Source organism: Podarcis gaigeae, assembly GCF_964106915.1.
Source record: "Podarcis gaigeae genome assembly, chromosome: 1".
NCBI classification, from domain to species: Eukaryota; Metazoa; Chordata; class Lepidosauria; order Squamata; family Lacertidae; genus Podarcis; species Podarcis gaigeae.
Window position 1 is genome coordinate 87,943,133 of NC_139678.1, and position 17,912 is coordinate 87,961,044.

The 17,912-nt window shown below is 41.8% G+C and overlaps 1 protein-coding gene across 8 annotated transcripts in view; it reads right to left on the minus strand.

Annotated features, from left to right (window-relative positions):
- SMARCAL1 (SNF2 related chromatin remodeling annealing helicase 1) overlaps window positions 1-17,912 on the minus strand; it is a 39,340-nt gene that overhangs the window by 15,519 nt on the left and 5,909 nt on the right. For all 8 annotated transcript variants that reach the window (XM_083736381.1, XM_083736376.1, XM_083736382.1 and 5 more), the window contains 7 exons: window positions 17,067-17,117; window positions 16,110-16,370; window positions 14,579-14,629; window positions 11,537-11,720; window positions 10,408-10,558; window positions 7,814-7,972; window positions 2,151-2,216 (listed from right to left, as the gene is read on the minus strand). In XM_083736381.1, the coding sequence (XP_083592507.1) occupies window positions 2,151-2,216; window positions 7,814-7,972; window positions 10,408-10,558; window positions 11,537-11,720; window positions 14,579-14,629; window positions 16,110-16,370; window positions 17,067-17,117 (923 nt within the window). The remainder of the gene's footprint in view (window positions 1-2,150; window positions 2,217-7,813; window positions 7,973-10,407; window positions 10,559-11,536; window positions 11,721-14,578; window positions 14,630-16,109; window positions 16,371-17,066; window positions 17,118-17,912) is intronic.

The following is a 17,912-nucleotide window of genomic DNA, read 5'->3' on the forward strand; positions in this document are numbered from 1 at the left end:
CCCCCCCTCCCTCCCTCCCTCCCTCCCTCCCAGTGACTGGCCATGTTCCTGACATCTGGAAGCCAGGTAAGCGGTACAGTCCCACCCGGCCAACTGCTATAGGGTGCCATGAGCATCAGCAGCACAATTCCTGCAATGAGAATGTTCTCTGTATGATAAAAGGTGACACCGAGAAGACATTTCCCCAAAGAGAAATTCAAGAATCATAGGCATATTCAAATGCAGAGTCAATGATACAATAGCCGGATCCCTGTACTGGGTATCAAAAGGCTTCAAAGAGCAGGAGGAAGGATGGGGAGAAACCAGAAAATAAAAATGATTCAATATGCAAAAGTGTCTTATTCTCCTACAGTGATTTACTGGATTTTTAATGATGTTCACAGCATGTGGCCTACAGCACACGGCCTGGCATACTTTGCATTATGGCTACTATTTAAATGCTCATTGTGCTGGATATACAATTATAACCATCCTCCCGATTCCTTCTTATTCTGCCCTTGTCAGCTGTTTAACATTTAAAGTGTGTGTTGCCCTGCCTGACACGAAATGGAAATATCTGATGGTAATTTCAATGCAGAAGTTTGCTTCTTGGGAGAGAATGAAATGGGACCGGAGGGGAGACAGCATCTGCACGTTTGGGGAAATTTCATTTCTGTCATAAAACAGTATTATAACTCATACCCGCTGCAACTTTGGAATAAGGTTAGGATCTAACTAAATATCACGGATGCAAACAACCTAAAGTATATCCATCACACCTGGGACATTCAAATTACACCCAAAAGGGAACAAATTGAAAATGGCAGTGTTTTGACATTAGATAGTAGCAGAGCTCCTACACCCACCCTTTAGGAAAACAGAGCTTTCAAAAACTCTTAAGGAGAGAAAGAAAGAATTCTGGAAGACCTTAAGGACTAGAATACTTTTTACAACTATATTCATTCATCAAAAGCAAACTGATTTATATTTCCATATTTCATATTCATGCTCAGTCTGATTCATATTTCCAACAGCATTCATATTTCCATTTTTTTCAATAATAATAAAAGGCAGTGCCAGATTCTGCCAGTTCCAATGCACACCTGATGTTAAGGGTTCACTTGGAAAATCATGCTAATCTAAATATCGTGTAAATTAAACTTCTTGATTCATTTTATAGGTTCAAAAAGTGCCCCTACACAATCCTCAACACCTGGTTGCAGAGCAACAACAGCGTTTTGTGCAGAAGTTGTGCAGAAGTTAGGGTTCCTCAGTAGAGACGCAAGGTACACGAATACCTCAGCTCCATGTTTTATACATGGGCCTACTTGAAGATTCCATACATCACTGCCTTAAAGCGATTTCCTCAGAAATTTTTATAAGGAAGCAAAAAAATGGATATTAGGAAATGCTACTTTATCTTCAGAAGCAATCAATGCCTAAGTGATATCAAAGATTAAGCTTTTAATATTATAATTATGCCTATTTTATCTCAAAAGTATTATATTCAGACCTGTTCTTCAACAGAATTTCAGAATAAATATGAAACTTAAAGGCTCCTTATTAATCCATTATTGATTCTATATCCTTCATCCAAGCCACTTTAAGGATTTTCAGGTTGCATACCAGAAAAACAGATTTATGATGTCTGTGTGAAATACTTATGGAAGACTCTATCAGCTTTGGGATAAATCAATTTAATTGGTGGTTACTGACATATCAAAATTTATAGGAAATAAAAGACAGATCATTATTTCTCAGGGCAGCTTCACTTGGAAATATTACTTTGAAGCCGACTCTGTGACCTGGAATTCATTTATATAATCCTCAAATACTCAAAATCTCAGATACTTTGGAATGATTATGCATTTGTTCTGTATTTAAATACTCAATCTTGTACTACACTTAGGATTTCTGAACTTATTTCATGCGTTCTGCTGTAGAGTTTAACTGATAAACCAAAATTGCTCAATCTGCATCATAGGTAGGTGAAAAAGCACAGAATTTAATTACGTCCCTCATATTGGGATTTTGTATGGCTCCCAACTTGTCACTACAGCACTGGTAGGAGCCTAGCAAAATTCTTTTGGCTCTTGCCTGTATACCAGGCATCCTGAATACACAGCACCTAAAAGTCAAATGCCCAGTTTTGAAAACCCTGGTATGCTCACCTTCAGGAGAGGCATCGCAGCCCGGCATCGAGCAGTTTTCCCATTCTTCAGAAAGTGGGACTCATCCTGAAACAGAAGAAGAGTATGTGAAACCCAGAGCGCTAGCCAAACAACCAAAAAGCAGTTTATATCAGCATTCCTCCAAATGTGGGTCCCCAAATATTGTTGGACTACAACTCCCATCAACCCCAGCCAGCATGGCCGATTATCACGGATATCAGCAGTTGTAGTCCAGCAAGGCCGGGGAAGGCCAAATTAAGCAGTCCTGATATTTTGTGTGATTATCTTAGATAATCCTAGACGGGTACAGCACCGCTCTGAATGTCAAACCTCCATAACATAAGGTAGGATTGCTTGCTCGAAACTGAAGTCACTGTGAAAGGAAAGCACATCCTTGTTGTTGATCTATCAACAACCATAACCAAGCCCATGGAGGGAGGTGAAGAAACGATTCTCGCTATTAATATTCTTTTTGCCGCTGCACAGCCTCCTCTTAAATGCAGATAATTGCGAGTCTGCCCTGCACGGATTCCCCCAAAGGAAGGGGTTAATGAAAAACCACCAGAAAGGAGAAAATCTAATTAGGAGCCAACCGGTTTGCTGTTAAAAGGCTCGCCAGGTAGGAAATAGACCTACCATTTGAGAATTTCCCCTCCTGGAATGAGCTCTATTGCCATTGCTGTTACAACACTGAGCTTCGGGACACTAAGGAAATTGGCACCCTCCCAGGGAATGTGCTCATCTTGTCGTATTTGGACGAGTAAGCAGCCATGCACAGAAAGGATAATATACCCCCTTCAACTGGAAGGAACTGCTTTCTCAATCTTGGTTAGCAATAAGGTTATGCTAATAACAGCCACCAGCAGAGGGAGGATTGAAGAGGGAAGCGAGGAAGCACACAACACGCTGCAGAGGCGATTGGATGCAAAACGCAGGACCTGAATTCTACAACATATCTAGTAAGAACGTGAATGAGGGCCAAACCACACTAAGTGGGAGATCAATGACTGTGATTATCCGCAATGGTTTTTGTTTGTTTGTTTGTTTTGTTTTTTTAACAAAAATACAGCCACTGAAGAGTGAGGGAGTTGCCTATTTCTTTGGAGCAATGGCAGAGGAGGGGTTTTACCCAGTCCTATCATACCGTTCTTCTCAATCAAAATGACATGTGTACACACAAAGCTGCCGTTTGCCCCATGGAGGAAACACTAAAGGTGTATTTTCCACCTGCACAGCAAACAGGGACAAGGTGATTAGGAAGAATGGCCCACTCATCAATACTGTCGCTCCCAAACACTTGGTAGCCTCTCTGCTGTATTTCAATAAACAACATCCACAGTATGGAAAATCCACCCCCCATCTCTCCCATGTAAAGCATAGCATGGTTAGGCCTTGTGATGCGAGGCAGATTTTTTTTTGTAAAATGGGACTTCCTTGATATTTTTTCCCTCCAGTGTTTTATTTTTCTGCAGAAAATTTCCCATTTCATAAGTTCATTAGTGACAATGAATGGGTTCAAATATTAGGCAAACTTGGCAGTTTCAAAGTTAGCTGTGTTTACTAAGCACAAGTAAAATGTGGTAAATTAGATCACTCTCTAAGACATCAGAATTGTTTCCATAGTGAATTACTCTATTCCCCCTACCCCCTTCAACATTTTCCAGAAATCCAACATATTGCCCGGACACTGAGGTCCAGCGCCAAGGGCCTTCTGGCGGTTCCCACACTGCGAGAAGTAAGGTTACAGGGAATCAGGCAGAGGGCCTTCTCAACAGTGGCGCCCACCCTGTGGAGTGCCCTCCCATCACATGTCAAAGAGATAAACAACTACAGTCGTACCTCTACTTACGTATCCCTCTGGATACGGAATCTTCGGGTTATGGCCATGACAAACCCAGAAGTGTATACTTTCGGGTTTCGCTACACGCATATGTGCAGAAGTGCTCAATCGCGCCGCGTGCATGGGCAGAAGTGCACCTCTATTTATGTAATTTTCGGGGTGCGAACGGACCCCCAGAACGAATTAAGTTCGTATCCGGAGGGTCCACTGTATCTGATGTTTAGAAGACATCTGAAGGCAGTCCTGTTTAGGGAAGTTTTTAATGACCAATGTTTTAATGTATTTTTAATCTTTGTTGGAAGCCGCCCAGGATGGCTAAGGAAACCCAGCCAGATGGGCAGAGTATAAATAAAAAAATTATTATTATATTATTATTACATTAAGAGCCTAGCCTGCTTCAGACAAAATGACAAACTCAATTTACCGTATTTTTCACTCTATAACACGCACCCGACCATAACACGCACGTAGTTTTTAGAGGAGGAAAACAAGAAAAAAAAATATTCTAAACGAAACAGTGGATGTATGAGTTTTGTGGTTCATGCTGTGGCCACAGACATGTGATCTGACAGTGAGTTTGGAGTAGCCCAATGCAAAAATCCTGAGGATCCATGCTTTGTAACCACGTTTTTGCACCACTGCGGCCCCAGGCAACAGTGGGTGTGTGATTTATTTGGTGCAAGATGTAGCCATGGACATGCTATGTGATCTGATGGTGAATTTGGGGTGACCCAGTGCAAAAATCCTGAGGATCCATGTGGATCCGTGCTTTGTAACCACGTTTTAAGTGGGGAGGGAAGGAAAAGCACTCAAGGGACAAGGAGCACGTGTGGGGGGTGTGGTTAAGGATGCTGCTAATAACGCAGGCAAGGGGTTTAAGGGGAGAAGAAGCACGCGTAGGGTGTGTGGAGAAGGATGCTGCTAATAATGAAGAAGAGGGGCATAAGGGGAGAAGGCTCCTCTCCTCTCCCACTTTGCTCCTTTAAAGCAAGCAGCCTCTGCTTTTCTCCCTCCTCCCCGCTCATCCCTGGCTTAGCAAGCTGAAAAACTTTGCTGCTATGTAGCGAGCTGAGTGGGGAGAAGAGAGGGACAGAGAGCCTGCTTGCTTTAAAGGAGCCAACCGGACAGGAGCCACTTACACTCGTGTGTAAGCGAGTGTAAGCGGCTCCTCTCCTCTCCCACTTTGCTCCTTTAAAGAAGCAGGCTCTCTGTCCCTCTCTCCTCCCCACTCAGCGGCTCTTCTCCCGCTTTGCTGTTTCAAAGCGAGCCACGGAGGAGGGAAGGAAGGGGAACCATGGATCCTCTGCTCACGACTGCAGCAGATCCCCCCCCCCCCGCCACCCATAGGCATTCCCTCCATAACACGCACAGACATTTCCCCTTACTTTCTAGGAGGAAAAAAGTGAGTGTTATGGTGCAAAAAATATGGTAGTTGAAAATGGAAATGGGTGCTTCAGATTTCCTCCTCGCGGTTGTGCAAGAGGAAGGGAGTGGAGCAGAGAATCGTTTCGCATTGCATCTAAATACAATATTGTGACATCAGAATGACCAGTGAAGATACTGAGTGCTGCAATAGCTGCAGGCTGCCCATAGTGGCAGGAAAAGGCAAAAGATCACTCTTAAGTCCCACACACAAACTGAGAAATGACACGAGCCACGCAAGTCACCAGTGACATCAGCTGATGGGTGGGTGCGTGTGGTTTGGGAAGCAAAGTGTTGGGGGCCAAGACTGGCCAGGGGTTCCCCATCCCTGCTCTATAAAGACCTCACAGACCAGTACCTTGTATACAACCAGAAAATGGAAGTGTTGGGATTATGGCACTTTCACCTCCGGCACTTTGCACACTTGTACAAGGGATTCCTGAGGGGCACTATTCCTGAAGAGTAAACGCTAGCAGCTCGATGTATATATTTTTAACTGCGAGCATGAGATCTAAGAAGCTGCTTGGCTCCAGGACCTTAATTGATGCAGATGATCTGGGTATCTGCTGACCTCTCAGCATCAGATGCACTCAACTGTGTAGAAAATTCTTTGGCTGTGGCCCAGAACACATTTACTTGAAAGGGAATTTCTGATGAGATGAGAAGGAAATGTCCAAGTAAGTACAGAGGGTTGAAGTGTTAGAAGTGTGGGTTATGATGACTTCAACAAGACTCATTAAGAAACAATAATAAGAACTGAGATTCCAGAGCAGCCTTGAAGAAATATAACTAAACTGTGGTTTAGTATTATGAGAAGGAGCTGTGGCGAGTCTCAGGCTCATACTCTCCCTGTTTCTTTGTGCATAAGAATGAGGGAAGATTGAAAGCTTCCACTTTTCATTTTGCAAAAACCACAGTTTCCTGTTGTACGACTGAACTGAGGAAACTGTGGTTTGTTTTAGAGCTGTGCATAAAAATTCTCCACCCTATTTGTGTGTAGAGAAATTGGGCGGATCACTTCACCAAACATCTCCAGCGGAAGGAGAAATTCTTCAACAGCTCAGCATTAGCAGTGGCTAATTCTCCTTCCTTGTTTGAAATAGTTTTCTCTGTTAAGCTTTCAGGTAGAAACAGCAGCCTGGCCACCATTTTACATTCCCCATAATGCCACAAACCTAGCATCATTCTGGGGCATCTGGGGAAGCAGAGGGAATAGTGGCCAACAAGAATGTTCTCAGAAATTCTCTTACGAAAATGTCTTTTCTGGGAAACGATGGCTTGGCTTTGGTTTATTCTAACTGTGTTAGCTAGCAAATCAGGATTCAAAACCACAGTTTGACCATGGTTTGTTTAAACTGACCATGCTTGGAATAAGTCAGATTCTGAGTTTGGTCATACACTGAATCTCTAGTTTACTTAAAAACCAAAAGAGAGAAGTTTTCAATCTTCTCCCTGTGTCCATCAAGTGAGGTGGGGGGAGGAACACATAAGGCCAAGGCTCTCCACAGTTTGTTCCCATAATGCTGATTCATAGTTTAAAACTACCAGGACACTGCCTTTATTTATTTTTTATTTTTATTATTAGTATTAGTCTTAGTATTAGTATTATTATCATCCATCTGACTGGGTTGCCCCAGCCAATTGCATGTACAAATTCTAGAAACTAAAAGGTCAAATTTCCCCAGGCTGTGGTAAACAGTATGTATCACTGGAGTCTTCAGTAAGGTCTTACTGCAATCAGGAGAAAGTATTTCATTAAAAATAGTCAAGTCCCTTAGAACTCATTGTTGTCCAGAAAGGCATGAGAAAATTGTGATGACAGCTTGTCCTAAAACCTCAAAACAAAAAACAAATCAGAACTTGGCATGAGTTGGTCCTTCTGGACCATGAGATGGATACATAAATCATGAGATTGGAAAGTAGGGTTTCTAGGTCCCATTCCTTGGCCCTGAAAAGCTGCTCATTACTTTAAATACAGGGAACCAGAAAGGTAACAGGAGAGCTCTTGGTCGCCCTTCAGAGCAGACAAGAACATCCACATTTCCAGAAATACACGGAGAATCTCTTGCAACTAAGTGGTGTCCTGAACAATACATTTTGGAAGCAAATGTATGCTATAATTGCCGAACAGTGTAAAATGAAATGGCAATTAAGAGGACACAGTCGCTATTAGTAAGCATTAGAAAAGCAGCCACTTCTAATTTCATACTGTGCAAATGGCAGCATAACATGAACCAACTTTCAATTCAGACAAGCTTTATTTACAGCTTAAGAGCCTTCCATGTCTTGAGACCGTCTAATATGCCTTCACACCTGCAGTGAACACGTCCCCCATCTCTGCCTTTGAATGGCCCAGGGAAACTATGCCACCTGCCTCCCCCCACCAGGATGCCCTACTTACAACAATCACAACTCGGAAGGTGGTTTTGAGTTGCTTCTCCATCTTGCTGAGAAGGTCAAAACTGACAACGTTTATCAATCTTGCCGACAGGCAGTCCTTGCCCGTTGCTATGACACTGATGGCATCTGGGCTCAAGGATGGAAGCCACCTGTGGAAAGCCTCAAGCAGCGAAAAGAACGAAGGCAGAAAAAGACGTGAGCTGAAAAAATTCTTTTTATATCTAAATGGCCTAAAGCTTACAGCCACCTTTCAAAAACAGTTGACACCGCTCATACGGCACTTTTTGAAAAGTTTGCTAAGTGCTATACAATCCTTAACTGTATTCATCCCCCCCAGCACACATCATTTGAAATGTTTTTCTGTGGATACTGAGGATAGCATTGCATCTGCACCAGCTGTTTTTCACATGAGTTCCACAAAGGCCTAGCCAGCCTGTGTTGTATCTCAGGTAATATGCCTGATACAGATACAAGAAGTTGCCTTATACCAACTCAAAATGCAGAAAAAAACAAAGCATGCAAAAGAAAACCAAAATGTGCACGAAAATGCCGATTTTAAAATTCAATTTATGTGAAAGGTCATGTATTCAGCATCAAATGTGAATGAGCAAAAACAGACAGAGACCCGTTACCAAATACATTATTCATCAGTGTCTATGCATATTCCAGTTAAGGCCAAACACATGAAACAATAATTAGTATCTGTTCAATATACCATCTATAGACATGTTAAAACCATAAGGTTATGCTAAAATTATCAGTTCCATCAATACAATAAAAGTTATATCAAAAATACTCCAAAAGCTACTACAGCCGTAATATAATCGCTTGAGATAATAAAGGACATGAATAATTATTGCTTACCAATCTTGTGATCATACAAGCCTCACTGGGGGGGGGGGGGGAATCTTTCCTGGTGCCCTGATCTTAATGGCAAATCCTACTGTATCTCAGTTATATTAGCACTCAAAGTTAATTGGTTGCACCTGAAATATACCTGAAAGGTATTCTGTTGCCATTTGTGCCAAGAAACATGTGTTTGACTTACAGCAATCTGTTTTCTTTTGCTTATACCAAGTCAGATTGTTGATCCATCTAGCTCCCTATTGCACCCACTGGTTGGCAGGAGCTCACCATAGTTCCAAGAGTGGTTCTCTCCCAGCCCTACCTGGAGATGCCAGGGATTGAACCTGGAACGTTCTGCATCAAAGAAGATGCTCTGCCACTGAGCTAAGGCCTTTCCCAATTGGGGACTCAATTCCAGATCCCACCCTACCCCCCAAAAGAAAGTATCTAATTAAAAAGGTATCCACTTGTCCTATTATGTTCCTTGCAGAAACAAAATTTTCAATGAAGTGGTCAGTCTGTGCCTAGGCTGAAGGGACATTGGACTGCAAGTACGAGTTCATCCATAAAAAATAACTAGAGCATTCCCAACTTAGCCTTGTTTCAGAGGAAACAGTCTTTCTCCCTTTCCTTTCTTTCAAAGCAGTCTGTTATGTGATCCATCTCCGCAGTCTGAGGTGGTACACCCACAAGGATGAGCACTTCACAGAGAGCTATGTTGACATCTGGATGGGTGTCATGCGAGGAATGTTGCCCCCCCCCCCAATGAGACAGCTATCTCACAATGACAGAACAGGGAGCGAAGTTGTGGGTGGACACATTCACAGGCAGGTGAATTTTAAGCACAAAGCATGCTGGAGCCCAGCCTGTCAAGGTCCCTGAAGAAGTTGCAGTCCGGTTGGCTTGGCTATGGTGCTCACCCACAAACAGCAGTTGCACTTTATGGCTTCCGCCGATTATGGTGCGCAGCAGTCTTTCCACTCAAACAGCCCTGTTCTGTTCTATTCATTTCACTACTAAGATAAATACAGCTATGATGAGATCATAAATGAACATTAGTATTAGCCTGATTCTCAGACCAGAGGCATCTCACAAAGCTGTTGGCTTTCTCAATCCTTATCTCTTGCCAGGATTATAAATCATTATATTTAGCTATTTAAGCACTTATAAGCCCAGCTATCTGAAACTCCCCTCCAAAAAAACCTCAAAACATCCAAAGCAATGGTCAAAATCAGTCTGCTTAAAAATATACTGAATATGCAAACACAATTTATTCTTAAATTAAAACACACACTGGCTTTTACTACCCACTTCATGACAAAGTAGGCCAGGGCAACTATTTGAACAGAATCCCTGTGCTGCTCTTTTCATAAATAAAAACGGGAATAAGTTTTCTCCCTGCATTTGGCAAGTAAAGAGTTTTATGCAATGGTCAAAGGGACTAAAGAATCTCCGTGTATTTCCATATGCCCATTTTCACCCCTAAACTGGGCTCCCAGCTCCATGATCTCCATTCTGAAGACTCCTTTTGGAATTATGAATGAGAATCGCAAACAATAGTGAAGGAGGGATGCCAAGTGACAGGACTGCTGTAACTCCTCAAAGCTGAGGACTAACATGAAGCACCATTCCTTTCTGCCCCCATTGTCTCATTTTTCATCGGCACCAACAACTGCGGTGGCACTCTCAGAATGTGAAAGACTAGCAAGACAGAAGACTAAAAAGGAGTTGAGAAAATGCAGGCATTACCTCCGCCCATGTATATCTCACTGAAGAAGGAGTGACCACCAGCAGAGGCCACTCTTTTCGATAGTATTCAGCAATGCAGATTGCCTGGATTGTTTTCCCTAAGCCCATGTCATCGGCAAGGAGCAAACGACCTTCTTTGGCAATTGCAAAACTGAAAAAGAGGGGAGGGAAAGAGACCAACGGGTTATTGTTTCCATTTCCACAGTGAATTCAGTTCTTCTAAGGCAAGACTGAGGAACTTGTGGTTCTCCAGATGTTGCTGACTCCAACTCATACCATCCCCATCCAGCATCACCAATGTTCAAGGATAATGGGGATTGTATCCCAGCAACATCTGGAGGGCCACAGCTCCCTGCTCCCTGTACTATAATCTAGTTGCAAGTTAAATACCAGAACCACCCCCCAAAAAAACCACTTTCTTATCCCAGATTCTTCTGATTCAAGGAGAAATACAGCTTCCATCTCAATCAGTGTTTCTCAAACTTGGGTCCCCAGCTGTTGTTGGACTATAACTTCCACCATCCCTAGCTAGCAGGACCAGCAGTCGGGGATGATGAGAACTGTAGTCTAGCAACAGCTTGTAAATATATGTCAAACTGATTAGCAGAAGCCTTTGCCTCAAACGAGTCCACTACTTTGTGCCTTGAAAAAGATCCCAACTGCAGTTTCTAGTAAGCCTGTTTCTCAAGGAGTGGAAAAGGCAGCAGGCTCTGTTCTCCCTACACAGGGGAAGGAGTAGCTAGCAAGAATAGTTAGCAATCAAGGTTATGTTCCTTCCACACATTCCTGGTACAGGAGACTGTTCTAAGAGAATGTCAGCTTTCGATATCTCAAAGGATCCTCTTCAAGTAATAAAAGCAGGGGTGAATTAGCAAGGGGGAAACCAGCCATTCACGGCTTTGTTTTTTTCATGTGTTGTTTTATGAACCCTGGAAGTCCCTGCCTCCCTGTTGGGTCAATGTGGGTCCAACAGCAAGAGATACAAGATACTTCTTCCAGATTGTGTTGGCAAAGCAAGAAAGCAAAGGAAGGTGGGGGAGCGATGGATAACAACTCTCAAACTAAATGCAAGTACCAACATTTTAAATAAATGGCGTGTGTTTTTCAGAAGACCCAGGGCTTGACTTACTTCACACCTTCTCTCTGAAATGGCATGAGGCTGGCCACAAGTTTAGGATCCAGTCCTGAAAGGTCTGCTTCTGGAATGTCAGCAACCTTCAAGGCAGACGTCTCAAACTGAGCAGCAAAGGCTTGTATTACTGGCTTAGGCAATGGCTCCACTTCCACTGCTGGAAGGCTCCTTAGCAGTTCAACTAAAAGGAACACACACAAGAAGGATTTGTGTCCCTAGGAGCATTTGTAAACAACCTTCACTTAAGTTTGAACAAGCACACAAACAGATGCCGTGTTTATGCAGAGTCCTATACCACCCTCCTTTGCACGTTTACTTACATATTTTATGGTTCTTTCATTTTGAGACAGAAAAAGACTACTTTTCCCAAGAAGATTTCTTCAATCAAATGCTTTATTGCTGTCGATCAGCCAATAAAGAATTGGCTTCGTGAAAAGTGCCAATCTAAGCAAGGTGCATAGACACATGTACAAGTACATAATATAAACAGAGAGCTAGGAAAAGAAAGAAGGTGATGCAGTACTTTCAAAAAATGCTCAGGTTTATTTTGGCAAGTTCTATAACAAAACAAAGTTTGTTTGTTATGCAAATCAAGCATGTTTGGACAGCTTTGCTTAGTTTGCATAGTTTATTATTTTTCTGACAAGCAAAAAAGTTATGCTATTGAATCTGCACACACCGATCACTGGAAATCTTATTGATCCATCCCACCGACTGCTGAGATTTAACAGGTCATTGCCCACACAGTTTCAAACCTAATTTCACATGAATAAGGACTGGAAACTTTCAATTTTCTAAAATGGCTCCCGCTATAATGTTGAACTTCATGCAGAGTACCAAACTTCATAATTACATTTCACTTGTGTGGAACTGCACACACAAAATATTACGAAACACCTATATAGCTAATTATTTGAACTGAACACAGTACTAAAGTGAAATAGTCTGAAATATAATTCACTAGCATCTCAGTCTGCAACCCACCAATAGAAAGAGTCCCCTACATCCTTTGCTTCCCACCGTCTTCTCAGACATTTTTTTTGTAAGCAGAATCATATCAGGAGTGGACAACAGTGAGAACTGCCAAGTGTTTATATATCTTAAAATGATTCCTCTTCTAAAAATAAAATGACAAAATGATTCATTTCAAAAATGCTGAATATAATGACTCTGGATTAAGCACTGTCTGTTCATCTTAAACTAGCACTGACACTAATTTTTTTCTTGACACAGCAATCAAAATGTTGCCACGATGTATTAGACACTGCAACAAATAAAAAGATACAAAATCCTGCAAGCGGCCTTTCCTTTCAAAGAAAACTAAAATCACTAAAATATGGAAATCAACAGACTGGAACATAATTCTGACAGTGAAAACAAAACACTCAGCAGACTCAGATTTGCACTCGCGTTATAAGAGCCTGGGTATTGACTGCAAACTACAGTTAATTTCGGTTATCTCTAGAACGGAGGCAGCAGATTAGAACCCTGCTACCCAGGCAAAATCCTTCATTCTGAAAGCATATAAATATGTGAAAGAATTTCTATTTGTGCTTGTAGGATAGGCTATTCAGTATGCACCCTTTGGTTTAATATGTGCTCCTCCAGCAAGGAAAGAAGCCTCTCCCTGCTGAAACAGAGTCCTGCACTGTTATTACGCTCAGAAAGTTACTTGCTGGAATTATAAACTAGCAAATTGCTGCAATTATGCCATCACTGCTGTTTTGCAGACAGGCTTGGAAAATCAGGATGTCTCAGTAGTTTGAGTGATTCATCCAAAAAATGTCGTCGTCCCCCCGCTCCCTTGTCCCCAAGTGACCTTTTATCTCAAGACAGCTGAGCAAGTGTGTAAACAGGTAAAACTGTTAAGATACAAGGAGCAAGATCCTTTTTTTAAAGAAAATTGTGCTATGGTAGAAAAGTCCATATTAGGGGATTGGAGACTCTTTGTGACAGTGGTACCAATGAAACTAAGAGCCATGCACATGGAATCCAGCTTCTGTATTTGTACCCCTAGCTGGTTTAATAAAAGACAAAGAGAGCCCAGATAGGCATTTCACACCCCCATTCCACAGCACAATCCAGCAGCTGTAGCAACATGCATATAGAAAAAATAAATAACTGTAAGTAATTGCAGAGAAGCTGTTCAGGAGATAGTGAGCAGGGGTAGAGTGCAGTGTTGAATTCAGTCTTCTAACAAGCAATCTTCCCCACCCCCAGTTGCCCAAACAATGCACCCTTCACGATGGCACACTATTTTGCAGGCCTCCGCTTGCATAGAGCCAGCTGCTTCATTCACACTCTGTAGAGCCTGGGTCTTGGATTTTTAGACAAGAGCTGAGAGCATCTACAAAGGCCTGCTTACTATTTCCTTGCAACTAATCCATTAAGAACTTGAACATTTGTCCGAAGGTACAGGAAATATCTGACTGCATTCTCTGTTTCCAGACTTGTTTTAGGATGATGCACAGCTTCCTATCTTTCTGGGCCTGGAGAAAACCCTAATAGGACAAACACACAAACACATTCACCCCAGCAAAGAGGATGGAAGTTTTCCTACCTTTGAATAAATCTGTGCCAAATTACCCATTAGACCTACTACAGAGGAACAACAGCTGCTCTGCTAGATGCAACTGCCTTCAATACTGAAGGTGTGCAAAAAGGATGGGGAAACTCTGGCCCTCCAGATGTTGCTATGCCTGACTTCTGACTTTGTTGGTTAGAGCTGATGGGAGTTGGAGGCCAGCAGCATCTGGAGGACCACAGATTCTCCTTTCCAAATGTAGAAGATACTCAAAAGATTAGGCTGCAAATAATAAACATGTCTACTTTTCACACAGACAATATTCTGTTATGATGCCATCCTATAAGTAAGTTTCAATGTGAGTGCATTATCCCCATTGCAAAGCACCAGAAGAGGCAAAAGGGAAACTCGTGACCATGTCAAGTACCTTTAAGAGACCATTTCTACGAACCTAGTTTTAAGTGAGTAAACCCCCCCTCCAAAAGAATAAAACCTGCTGAGAGGCAGCTTCTTACTTAGTCGTGGATAGTCCTCCAGGAGAAAATTCCATTTTCTAGTCTTCATATCTGTAAGAGTCATAATATGGAAATAAGCAAGTACGAAGTACATCAACCTTATATGAAATTCTAGCAATCAAGAATATATTCACCAGCATCAAATTGTTCGTGACAACTAAGCAGGTGGATCATTTAAATCGGTTACAACGCCAAATTTCTTTTTTGCTGTCCTCCATATTCACTGTGTGTAATAGTTGATATCCTGTTATTTACAGGATGATTCATTTTTCACTTTGACAAATGGACAATGCTTGTCTATATGTTTCCCCCCCCACTTCATGTTATTATTACATAGTCCTTGTTCTATTTTAAATGTATATTTTGCACATTTGGATAAATTTTAGTACAGCTTACAATTCTTGTCTTGACTTTTAAGAAAATGTTTTAATGGAGATGAGGCAACTTCATAAATCACAGTTTGAAGATCTTCACTATATGTATTTAAAAATGGTTCTTGAACTTAATCCGTTCCAGGAGTCCATTTGACTCCCTAAACGGTTTGAAAACCAAGGCACAGCTTCCAATTGGCTGCAGGAGCTTCAATCAGAAGCCGCGTTGGACATTCGGCTTCCAAATAGCATTCGCAAACCGAAACACTCACTCGGGTTTGTGGCTTTGGGGAGCTGATTTGCTTGAGAGCCAAGCTGTTTGAGTACCAAGGTACCGCTGTATTTTAGGGTACAGGCAACATACCAAGTGGTGGCTAATCAAAAACGGAAACAGAAACTTCTGATCGCCTTGTAGCTGGGCCAGATAAGAAAGGTGCAGTGGTGGAATCTGGGCTAGCTCTGTCTCACTCTTGTTATCCTAAACCATCACGCAAAACAGTCCTCTCCAAATAAAGTAGATACTAAGACAAGCAGGCTTCCCTTGGGAGACAGGGCATTTGACAGTCATAGCACCATGACCAAAAAAGGCCAATTTCTCATCCCTCAGTTTTGTACAAAGGAGATATAGAGCAGGAACCTGGTTGCTGACCTGATCACAAAGGTAGGGCTTTAAAACACTGGCATCAACAACTAGGATTACAGATGAGTAAATGAAGCCACATACAAACATGCTATTTGAAATTGCCATCAATGGAACGCATTAACCTAAGAACTTCCTTGTCCCTTGCTTTTTATATTTTCATTGCAATTAAACTAAAAATGACTTCTGAATAAATGTAAGTAACGAAACGCAACATATCAAAAACAGCCAAAGGAACTGCATAAAAAGCAACCAGTTTTCAACAAAATGTATATTTTTAAAAAATAATTCAAGTATAAAATATACTCTATTTGACATGTCTTGCCTAATATTTTCATATGGCTTTAATTCAATCCTGTATCTATGTCTGCCAACTCCCTGCTTTTATTACAAGCGGTACATGAGACAAATTATGTAGGGAAGGTAATAAGAGGAAAAATACCACCTGGAAAGACAAGGTGCAAGCTTCAGCGACCATGGCTACACTGTTGAAGTGAAGGCATCAGCTTAGATCACTCACCATAATTCCTGGAATTCAACTGCTTGAACACCCCTATGGCGCTGTCAGCATAGCCAATGTCTACTTCGAACCGAGAGTATGAAATCAGCACACATTTCCCTCTGATGGTTGCCGATGGTTTCTGCCAGCCACTGCATGTCTGCAAGAGGGACCTCAATGGAGGACTTCTACCAACAGAAGATGACTCAGTGGCCCTCGAGGTTGCTTTCATTCCTTCCAGAGGTGTCAAAGTCACAGAGGGAAGTTGCTCTGCTTGTTCCACTATAGAGAAAAACAGGTTGACCAAAGAAAAAAAGAACAAATGGATAATGGGACGGGGGGAATCAACTGCCTGTGGAAAGCAGAAAATTGAAGACAGCTGAGAGAAAAAGCACCAGAGACTTTCAAATGCAGAAGAAAAGCAGAGGAGGAAGCTCAGAAGACATCCAGTTATTCTCCCTACTCCTAACTCAGCAGGGACTGTTCCCTCTGTGAGTTGAGTTACACTTGGAGAGCAAAGAATTTGCTGGCATTCTGAACTTTCAATTACTGATGTGCTACAAAAACCTCTTCTTTAAAAAATAATAATCCCAAACTGCACTCTAATAAACAATGTTTTTCTTTTCAGAATAATAATTTTATTCAAACAGCTCTTGAACAACTCTTTTATGAGAAAGATCTAGGGTTGTACTTAACTAAATCCTACTCTGAGTGGATCCACTGAAATTAAGGAATCTAAGTTAGTAATGCCCATTAACTTCAGTGGGTCTACTGTGCGTAGGACTAGCTTTGAATAATGCACTTAGTGTAATAATGCACTTGTTGTACATCTAGAGTCCAAATTTTGAACATAAACTACTTTTTCTCTGCTATGAATTAAGCAAATCATATTAAGAAAGAAACCATAGGCTCTGTGGCCCAGATTTTGTGCCGACTCATTCTGTACCCAACATGCATGTCAATTGTCTTATGACTTACTGAGATGGCTATAGTCTTCCAGACTGAAGTTCCACATCTTTGTTGCAGGATCTAAAACAAAGCAGGATTTAGAGAGTCATTTTGGAGAAGAAATGGCTCTGTAATGTATTCAGAAATGGCAAGTCGCACCTGCGCACAGAATTCCTACACTAGCATAGCAGCACACGTTGCACTATGTAGCACTTCCACTGGTCCAGTCAAGTGATTTAAGCCCCTGGACTTAATGGCCTGATAGGGAATCTCCTGTTTAGATGGCAATGTATACAGTGGTACCTTGGTTCTCAAACGCCTTGGTACTCAAACAACTTGGAACCCAAACACTGAAAACCAGGAAGAAACCGAACATGCTCCGTTTTGAGTGTTACACTTCCGTTTTGAGTGTTATGCTTCTGATTTGAGTGACACACTTCCATTTTGAGTGTTACTATGAGGTCTGTCTGTTTTTGCTATTTATTTTGCATTTTTGTGGCTCTTTTTTGTTGTTTCTGTGACTGTGTGGAACCCAGTGCAGCTACTGATTGATTGTGTGACTGCAGTACATTGTTTATTGCTTTCATTTTATGGATCAATAGTCTTGTTAACAATAGTCTTGTTAAATTGCTGTTTTAGGGGTTGTTTTTAAAAGTCTGGAACGGATTAATCCATTTTGCATTGCTTTCTATGGGAAAGCGTGCCTTGGTTTTGAAACGCTTTGGTTTTGGAACAGACTTCCAGAACGGATTAGGTTTGAGAACCGCGGTACCACTGTATTACTTCACTTACTGCAAATTGTGAGAAGGCTAGTCTTGCTGCATTTTGAGTCCCTCCTGCTCATTCTACTGAGTCAGATCCTGGACCTCTGCCCCA